This window comes from Populus euphratica, unplaced genomic scaffold (genome assembly GCF_000495115.2).
Source record: "Populus euphratica unplaced genomic scaffold, PopEup_1.0 scaffold2872.1, whole genome shotgun sequence".
Taxonomy (NCBI): Eukaryota; Viridiplantae; Streptophyta; class Magnoliopsida; order Malpighiales; family Salicaceae; genus Populus; species Populus euphratica.
Window position 1 is genome coordinate 6,574 of NW_011502705.1, and position 10,625 is coordinate 17,198.

General features: G+C 30.9%; 1 protein-coding gene across 1 annotated transcript; it reads right to left on the reverse strand.

The window, feature by feature from the left end:
• Positions 1 to 241: 241 nt before the first annotated feature.
• Positions 242 to 4,502, reverse strand: LOC105119403 (leucine-rich repeat receptor-like tyrosine-protein kinase At2g41820). The gene is made up of 2 exons (XM_011017542.1): positions 1,412 to 4,502; positions 242 to 972 (listed from the first exon to the last, which is right to left on the reverse strand). Exons 1-2 carry the CDS (start codon positions 3,750 to 3,752, stop codon positions 647 to 649), a joined length of 2,667 nt encoding a protein of 888 aa, XP_011015844.1. The 5' UTR covers positions 3,753 to 4,502; the 3' UTR covers positions 242 to 646.
• Positions 4,503 to 10,625: the final 6,123 nt, after the last annotated feature.

The following is a 10,625-nucleotide window of genomic DNA, read 5'->3' on the forward strand; positions in this document are numbered from 1 at the left end:
AAAGGAAGCCTACACAAGTAAAACGTCTACCAATTAGTCCTTAGCACGAACATTTTCAACAACAAAGTCCTTTCAGCTTCCTCCCTTGACAAAATTAATAAAAAAACATTCTAATGATGTTTCATCCTAGCATGAAACAATGGTTTCGCAAACAAGTCTAAATGTTAATTTAGTAGGACTTCTCTCTAGAAAAAGGGATGTGGAAAGTGGGAACTCAAGTAGTGTGTACATATTCTTGACGTATTTGGACACCTGCAACTCTGCTGGAATTTCATTAGAAAAATTATAGTTCACATATATTTCCAACATCTCAGGACCAGAACTTCAATGTTACAATTGTAGGCTTAATATGCAACAAAAACTCAAAAGAGTGGTCTTTTTAATGAAGCAACCTCTTTCATACACCCTTCAACTGTTTTTTTTTTTTTCCTTGCTCATATAGTTTACAAGTTGCCATTGTTGGAACTGAATTTGGTAAAAAGCAAATGGACAGAATCCAAGCTCGGACTGAAATAATCCAAATCTGAGTTTTTCTCCTCCAGGCAGGCATATCAGAAACGAATCATATTTTCAGAAACAAGCTTCTTGTGTTGTGGACAGCCCATTAACCAGTCTTGCGCAATAGGTAGCGCAGAATGCAGTTCCATCAGCCTTGCTTTATTTCTTGAAGCATTTCAACTACCTTCTTCATTTTTGGCCGCTTTGCTGGTGTGCTGTCGGTGCAGAGTAATGCTACCTTAAGAGCCGCCAGCATCTCTCTCCTCCAACCAAAGGAAACGGTGCTGAGTCTTGCATCAAGAATCTGCTCAGGAGTCTCTCCCCTAGCTGGAGCACCATGAACCCACTTCACTAAATCCACCCCTTCACCAAAGTCCTCGTCAACTGGTATACGAGTTGTTAGGATTTCAAGCAGTACGACCCCATAGCTATAAACATTTCCTGGAGCGGTAACTTGCATTGTGTATGCATACTCTGCATAACAAAGAAAAAGTAGAATGACAGTGAGAAACAAAGGGATGTTTAAATCTTGTTCTCTGAGCTCATACACTTGAACTGTCAAAGCACAGATCAGTTGACAAAGCTGTTAAACACATATGAAAATAAATGCTTAGTGCTTATGCAGCAATAATTTCATAGGTTGGTTGATAAGCAGTTCATCATGCTGCAAATAATGTGCATACGTTGGCCATAAATTTGTCTACAATAAACCACCATCTCTTGCTTGTCATAATTTTTCACTATGAATTCTTATTTGCATACTACTGGTTGCCAGACTGCCACTGTTTTTATTTCTGATAAGAGAATTTACATTCATCGAGAAGAAAATAAAGAAAAGAAATATAAAAATACTGAAACCAATTACACTGATGAAGCTACGAAGTCTAGAATTATTCAGTTTAAACATGCATACCTGGGGGAATATAACCAAAAGACCCTGCAACTGCACTGATGCTTGCGGTGCCTCTGGATGGATCCAAGAGCTTCGATATCTCCACTTCCCCAACCAAGGGCCTAAAGTCAGCATCTAAAAGAACATTACAAGAAGAAATGTCAAGGTGGATTATTGCCACGTGATGAAGAAAAGCTAATCCTTCTGCCACCCCTATGGCAATGGATAACCTTGTAGGCCAATCAGGTTCGTACTCGGATCTCTTGCTTGATTCATGAAGAAGCTGAGCTAATGTCCCATTGGGTAAGTAATTATGAAGCAAAAGAACGATGTCTTCGTAAATTACAAACCCAACTGGTCGCACTAGATTATCATGACAGAGCTTGCTCAGTCTTTCAAGCTCCCTTATCATCTTGTTCTGGTGATGAATAATGGTTCTGTCCATGGATTTTAGTCTCCTCGCCATCAATACCATCCCAGAAGGCATAACTGCCTTGTATACTGCACTGAAAGTCCCACTGCTGAGCTTATTTGAATCTTTCAAAGTTGCTTTAACAACAGCATCAAGATCTATTGCTTGCCTGAGATTTTCAACAAAGACATTTCCGGCTATTATTGCTGGTTGGTCATTGATTTTGTCATCATCAATTCCTGCAGTTTTGGCTGCCTTTTCCTGACTCTCCCTCAGCATAAACAGCAGAACAACTATAGTTACTGAGACAAATACCGCCAAACCAGAACCAATAACAGCTAGTATAATCCTGTAAGAGACCTTATGATGGTAATTCTTCCGACCAGAAGGATAAGAATTTCCACATGACAAACTCAATGGCTCACCACAGAGACCTTTGTTCCCAAAAAAGCTTGAATTTAGACTCTTCTGAAACGGTACAAAGGTGGGCACAGGGCCACTGAACAGATTGTTTGAGAAATTAACCTCTATCAAACTTAACATTCCCTTGAATGAAGGTGGGATGGTGCCCGAAAGTTGATTGTTGGAGACATCCAATGAAACCAGCTTGTCGAGCTTCCCTAATTCAGGGGGCAGTGCTCCATGGAGATGATTGAAGCTCAAATTCAAGGCTATCTGTAAATTCCTGATGTGACCAATCTCCGGAGGGATACTTCCAGTCAAGTAGTTGCTACCCATTTGCAACTCGAGAAGCTTCATGCAATTTCCAATCTCGTGAGGTATCTCACCTTTGATTGAATTCTGACCCAGAAGTAAGTACTGCAATCTTGACATGTTGCAAATATCATTAGGGACAGTGCCATTGAATCTATTATTGCTAAGGTCAAGCTTGTTAAGGCTCTTGCACCCAATAATTGATATCGGGATATCTCCAAACAAACTATTACCCGAAAGAATCAGTTCCTGCAGATTTACAAGCTGTCCAAGCTCGGGAGGAATAACTCCAGTAAATCCATTTGAGGCCAAATTCAGGAGGGTAAGATTAGAGCACCGAGCAAACTCGGACACAATCTCACCAGATATGTGGTTATTGGCCACTTCGAAATATGTGAGGCTGCTAACATTCCCAATTGCCTTAGGGATGACTCCTACGAGATCATTGTTCCCGATTCGGATATTAGAAAGGCCTCTGCAGTTGCCAATTGATTCAGGAAGTTCACCGTTGAACCGATTCATAGTAAGAATCAAGACTTCCAACTTTCCCATAGCGAAAATGCTCTTTGGTATTGGCCCTTCGAGCATGTTCGAATGAAGGTTCAACACCCTCAACTCAGAAACTGAACCTAGATTATCAGGAATTTCACCACCTAATTCATTCTCATAGGCGGTAAAAACCCTCAAGTTTGTCAAATTACCCACCCAAGATGGTATAGAACCATTCAGCTTATTACTAGAAATTTGAAAATCCTCCAACTTCTCTAGACCCTGAAACTCATCAGGTATCCACCCTACAAGCATGTTGTTAGAAAGGTTCAATGACTTGAGGTTTCTAAGACTACCCAACTCCATAGGAATCACACCTCCAAACTTATTCAAAGACAAATCAAGAAATTCAAGCTGAGACAAATTCCCAAAAGCTGAAGGAATTTCACCATGAAAACTATTGCTAGAAAGATCAAGCTGCTTCAATGCTTTGAGCTCGGAGACTAGAGTCACATTACCTCTAAGGCCAAGCCTTGAAAGATCAAGCCCTTCAACCATTGAATGATTTAAGCCACAGTTAATGCCAGCCCAGTTGCAGTAATTTGTGTTGTTGGCACCCCACCCAGGGACTCCAAGCTCTCTTTTAATGGCTAACAGGATAGCTTGTTCGTCCATCTGAGCAGTCACTAACTGGGACTTTGATAAAAACCCAACAAGAAAAAGACACACTAAGCATAAAAATGTCATTATTGAGCTGGTCTTTTATTCCTGGGCTAACACTTGTTCATGCAAGAATTCAAGATTTCGTCACCCCCGACTCAAGAACATTACCATGTCCTAAAACCCCACTTCTCATCAATAATAAAGTTTTGATCTTTTGATAAAAGAATCAAACTTCACAGCAAGAACACTTCAATGGGGACTTAGAGATTAAAATCTAAAGGAGTTTCATCAAGAAAAGGCCAAGAATTGCAAAACCAAAACACAATTTAAAAATTCAAGAAAGCCCCATTTGAGATTTCTTTGGATTCAAAGCAATGCAAAGTGTGAAGTGATCGAAGAAATGTGATTTAGAAACAAAAAGACCCGCATCAAAGGAAGAGGAAAGAACAAGAGAGAACAAGCAAAAGAAGCACAACAAGTTAGGAATGCACTATAAAACATGAGCTGTAAATGCACTCATATTTATCAATACATATCGAAGAACCAAACAACAAGAAAATGACTCGAGGCCTGTGTGAGTGAAAGGCAAGTGCGAAGTTGAGAGGAGAAAGAAAAGAAAGTACACAGTACTATGTTCCTTGCCTCAAGTCTTTCTTAGTTCTCTTCTTAGTACAGTAACAGTTGGGTTATAAACACAGAAGAAAGAGAGGATTTTAAGGGTCTGAAAAGAGTGGAGGAATTTTGTTCTTCTCTTCACTCACGTAAGGCTTTTTCACGAGAAATGAGCGGTGAATTGAGAATGAAAGCTGCAAAAAAAATTATGGAAAATCTCCCCTTTTTATCTCTCTTTCTGTAACTTGTCTGGGACTGGGTTTTGATACTTTCTAGGACAGTACTTTCAAGTAGCCCCCACAGTTTTGGCCCTCTTTTAATTAATTAATGCCCAATGTTGGTGATTTAAAAAAAAAACTAATCTTTATGCAGTAACATACGAGTTGAATGGAATTACATACTTTCAATTTAATCAGAAGTCCATTTGGGTCAAGAACTGGTTCAGGAATTGAACAATTGACCTGGGTCAATTAAAAAACAAAAACTTAGATTAAAAATCAAGATAACAACGTTTTAAAAATGAAAAATCCAGTTTGGACGAGGATTAATTGGCTTGTATGGATTTTTTTAACACCAAACTTGGGTTAGGGACAAGCTAGTTCATTCTCGGGTCTATCAACCAGTCCGAACTAATTTTAATAATAATATTTATAATCCAAAATTTAGTGGAGAAAAATAATTTTATAAACTTATTAATTAATTTTGGTATTAAGAAAGGAAAAAAAAAGTTATTTTTTTATTTTTTTTATAAAATATATTTTTGAGTTATAAACGAGATTTTATTTAAAAAGAAAAATAATCTATGAAAAAAATATTTTTTTTATTTTAATATGATATTATTTTAATTTAAATAATGAGTATAGGAATATTTTAATGAAAAACCACTGTGTATGATCTAATTTACCTTTTTCTTTATATATAAGTTGAAACCCCAATGGTAAAATGGTAAGTGCGGTAATTTTCATTAAGAAAAGACAAGAGAGACAGAGAGAAAGAGAATGTTCTTTCATGTCAAGAATCTTGTTCAAACCTCATTATCTCTCTCTCTCTCTCCATTTTCGGAAGGATTTGACCTTACGAGAGAAAAGGAAAATACAGAGCTTTTTTTCAAAATTGTCCCCATTCCCAAACTCAAAATGTAAAAGAAAATATAAAATATTTTTTTATAAATTATGATAAAGAGAGAAAAAAATAAACATATGCATTGAAATTCTAATTATAATATTATTAATATTATTAAAAAAAATATTAATGGGATGAATCTAAGAACACTAGAAAAATATTATTAATAATAACTAACAACAGAAGATCACACTGGTGGATCTAAAATGTTGGTGGCTCTGTTTTTTTTTCCCACAAAAAATATGATCCTTTTTAATAATTGCTGGTGGATTTTATTAATACTAGTAATACTGGTGATATTATAAACATTTAAATAATCATATATTTTTTATTATTATTATTTTAGGATAATAAGTGTTAGTATATGTGTAAATTTTACAGAGAAATCTGTAGTTTATTAAATTTTAGATGGAAAATAAAAAACAAACCAAATATATAAGGTTTTTTGTAATTATCCTGTAAAACAATATGAAAGGATCGTATCTAAAATCAATTTTAAGAAAAATAATATATTTATATTTTACTTTTAGGATGCTGATATTGTTTTCTTTAAGATTTTATCGATAATTTATTAATAAATTTGAAGAGATAAATAAACATAAATAAATTGATATGTTTTCCAAATGAAAAAATCAAATGCTGGGTTTGGTACAAGAACTTATAATTTTAATAGCATAAATAAATTGAATAACTACCTCCTACAAATTCTTTTGTTTTTGTTTTACAATTAAAGCTATTCCTGGATTTGTTTTCATATATTAAGACCAAGTCTACTTTTGAAAATCATTTTTAAAATAAGATATTTGTGTCAAAATTAAAGGGTTGATGAGAATTTTATTTAAATACAGTAAAAGTAAAAGAACATGGGAAAAAAGATTTGACTGGATATTGAGTTTTTGAGATGTGTTATTATTTATGAGGATTTTTAAAGTAAAATAGATTTATTTCTTAGTTAAATATCTATAAAAAAAAGAAAAATAGGTTATCAGAAGATAATGTATGAAATGTAAAATGATTAGTTTTATAGTTTTTAGACTCGGGTTTTTTCAAGGCTTGGATTTTAAATTTTACTTGGATTATTTTAGTTAATTTTTTTTAAAAATTAAAATGTTGTTATTTTAATAAAAAATAAAAATTAACAAATTACAATCGTATTTTTAATCAAGTTTTGTCAATTAGCCAAATTACTAAGTAATACTAGATTTTTTTCTTCTTTAATTCAATCCAATTCTAGCTATAAATCAATTAGATTTTGAATTGATCTACTAGAACAACTCAAATTTTTATTTATTTTTATTTACGTGGGATGTCCGGGTCAGCTTACGCGCACTATGACTAATCTCCATGGTCCACTGAACATTCTGCAAGCCCAATGAGCAGGTAAGGTATAACAGGGATAACAGACATGCATGGTAAAACTCGAATTCAGGTATAAAAAAAAAGGACAAGCCGCTCCCACCACTGAATTATAACCTTAATTGCAGAACAACTCAAATTTTAAAACTACGAGCAGAATGACATGAAAAAAAAAAAGAAAAGGAAAAAGAAAAGGAAATAATATTAGTGTTGCGCTGCTTATTGATCTTGTATTTGACTAATTTCATTGACTTTATGTGCAAAAATCATGATGCAGATGCTCTGCCCCATTTCCTTGCCATTTGGCACTATTGATTGATTGCCTTGTCGCCATTTTCTTTTCCAAGGGTAGGTTCTTTTTTGAAACATGACACCACGTTCTTCTTTTTTTTAAAAAAAAAAAAAAAGCAAGAAACCGCGCCTATGAATTTAATTAATTAATTAATGTAGAGAAAGAATTCTAAATTTTTAGTTATTCAATGACAAACCAATTTTATGCATTATAAAGGAAAGTTTTCAATGCAATACCATTTTGTTTCAAAAAGTGGTAAAAATATTGTTTTTTAAAGTATTTTTTATTTGAAAAAATAAAATAATATTTTATTATTATTTTTTAAAAAATAATATTAATACTTCAAAACAATCATAAAACATGAAAAAATAATTTAAAGCAAAAATAAATTTAAAATTTAAAAAACAGTGATTACATCACTACTTCAAACAGCACAATATGTTGAAAAAAATTAAAGTGGAATAAAAAAGTTTAGGATAAAATTAATGATTTTAAACATTGCCATGAATTTTAGGATGAAATTAATGATTTTAAACATTGCTACGAATAGAAAAAGAAAACACAATATTTTGAACATTATTAGAATAATTATAGTGCCAAGTCAAAAACCATCATGAGGTTTTTCTTTTCCTTTTTTGGTGCTTTCATGTAATTTACAATAAAAGGAAAAAAAATCAAGGATTTGCATTTAAGACTTCATGAGCCTTCCCATCCCCCCTTATTATGGATCGGTCCATTCGTAAATTGGATTGGAACTATTTATATGGCACGCGTTTTACTGCATGTTAGATATTTTTATTTTTTATAAAAAAAAATTATATATATATATATATATATATTCAATGCATTTTTTATAATTTAAAAAAAATATAATTCAAATAAAAAAAAATATGCAGGTGTATAATCAACTAAATCCAGAGCTTTGTATGTAAATAAATAAATAAATAATCATTAATAATATCTATAAATAAAACTTGAAAAATTAAAAAATAAATATAGATAAATATATTTAATTTTGAAAGGCAAAATATTTACCCATTGTGCCTATTGAGCTTGTTTATTAAATTAATTTTTTATTTAAGTGAACGATAATAAAAATAAAGATACAAATTAAATTGATAGAACAATAAAAGGAAACAAAACATCATGCAAGACTCCATATATTATAAATATTATTTAATTTAAAAAAAAAATTCATCCATACAAAAAATAAATTTTAAAAAATAAATTTCATCCATGCAAAAAATAAAAATATTTTATAAATAAGTTAAAAAAACTCTTCAAATTTAAATACATAACTAAAAAGATAATTGTCATTTAAAACAAACTCTACAAGCAAAATAAAAAAGACAAAAGGTATTAATTTAGATATAAATGAAAAAAATCAAGAAAAAACCATAAAAGAGACTCATTATTTTTTTTAAAAAATAATTATATATATATATAGATTATTTTTTTAAATAATTATATATATATATAAAAAAGCAATAAACAAGCATTGTTGAGCCCAGTGTTTGATCCAATTTGTCAAGGCTCGCGCGTGTAGGCCTACATATATAAGTCTTCTTGTTTTTTTTTCAATTAAGATAAATGACATGTTATCCGTTTTAATTTTTTTATATTAAAATTAAATGACACTTGTCTAATTTGCTCAAATTCTAGCTATCGTGGTGACCTAAAAATCAGAGTTTAAGTTGCTTTTATCAAAAAAACTTGTTTTCAGCTTATTTTTTACCCAAAACATTGTAAGAACCGTAATAAATCTATTTATAGCCTAACAATAAAAATAAAAACACTCCAAAAATTGAAATCAACTCGAGCTCATTTATATATATATTTTTTATAGATTTTAAAAATAAAAATAATTTATAAATAAGTTAAAAAAACTCTTCAAATTTAAATACATAACTAAAAAGATAATTGTCATTTAAAACAAACTCTACAAGCAAAATAAAAAAGACAAAAGGTATTAATTTAGATATAAATGAAAAAAATCAAGAAAAAACCATAAAAGAGACTCGTTATTTTTTAAAAAAATAATTATATATAAAAAAAAAACAATGAACAAGCATTGTTGAGCCTGGCAAAGCAATGAACAAGCATTGTTGAGCTTGGCGTTTGATCTAATTTGTCAATGCTCGCGCGTAGGCCTGCATAAATAAGTCTTTTTTTTTCCAACTAAGATAAATAACATGTTATTCGTTTTAATTTTTTTGTATCAAAATTAAATGACACTTGTTTGATTTGCTCAAATTCTAACTATCGTGGTGATCTAAAAATCAGAATTTAAGTTATTTTTATATAAAAAAAACTTGTTTTCAACTTATTTTTGACCAAAAACATTGTAAGAACCATGATGAATCTATTTATAGTCTAAAAATAAAAATAAAAACACTCCAAAAATTGAAATCAACTCGAGCTCATTTATATATATATTTTTTATAAATTTTAAAAATACAAAACACTCAATTTGAACTCATCTCATCAAATAGAATCATTTAAAATAAATATAAATTGTTTTAGTATATTAAATTAGTGTCAACGACACTTTTCATGAGTCAAAATTAAGGATTAAAAAATAAAAATATATATGCTAGAATTAAATTGAAAAAATATTAAAACACTAAAATTATATAATTTTTAAAATTTTTAAATTTTTAAAATCAAAATGCATCTTTTACACAATTCATGAGTCATGTTCTTCTATTATGTCAGGGGAGAAGGAAAATATGTTCTCTTTTTGAGACATAAGTAGTTGCTTTTAGGGATAGAATTAAAAAAAAACAAATAAAATATATAACAATTAAAAGTTTAAAGATTAAATTTAATATAATTAATAAATAATATAATATTTTTAAAATTCTCATAACTTTTAAAAAGTATTTTATGCTTGAAATAAAAAGAAAATATTTTTCTAAAAACAAGTTAATTTTTTATACTGAAAAATACTTTCTATTTAGTGATTTTTTAATAATAAACCAACATAAAAAAATTTTAAAAATATTTTCAATAATCTACTCAATCTACTCTTGGATAAACAAACTACCCTTAGTAAAATAAAAATAAAAATCAAGGGATGAAACTTGACATGACGGGGGTCTTGTAGTTTTGCCATTATTGTACCATGTACACAACCAGTCTAAGGAATTGAAATTTGAAGCTACATCTTCCTGTATATCACATGACAGCCTAGAAGAGTTGCCAATGGTACTATCATTTTCTTTTCCATTAATTTGACCCGTCTCTCTCTCGTGTGTGTGTGTGCATGAAAGAGAGAGAGAGAGAGAGAGAGAGAGAGAGAGAGAGAGAGAGAGAGAGAGTGTGTGTGTGTGCATGAAAGAGAGAGAGAGAGAGAGAGAGAGCTACTGTTTAAAATCATGCATGGTGCTCCTTTATTTTGCACATTTGGTTCAATCTAGTCATCTAATTAAAGCTGGCTCAAATCAACCCCTTTATTTATAATTAAAGACAACTCAAGATCCTACGTTCAATTATCTTGGTTTTGTTGATTTGACCATGTAGTTAGAAGCAAAGTCGGATCAAGGGATCAAATTACTTTTAATTTGACGTCGAGA

What these genes read in the sequence shown, in the direction of transcription:
- LOC105119403 (XM_011017542.1), bottom strand. Translation starts at nt 3,752, where the DNA reads ATGACATTTTTATGCTTAGTGTGTCTTTTTCTTGTTGGGTTTTTATCA. An exon ending in TTTTGGTTATATTCCCCCAG is followed by an intron (nt 973 to 1,411) that starts GTATGCATGTTT and finishes TTTGTTATGCAG; the next exon opens with AGTATGCATACACAATGCAA.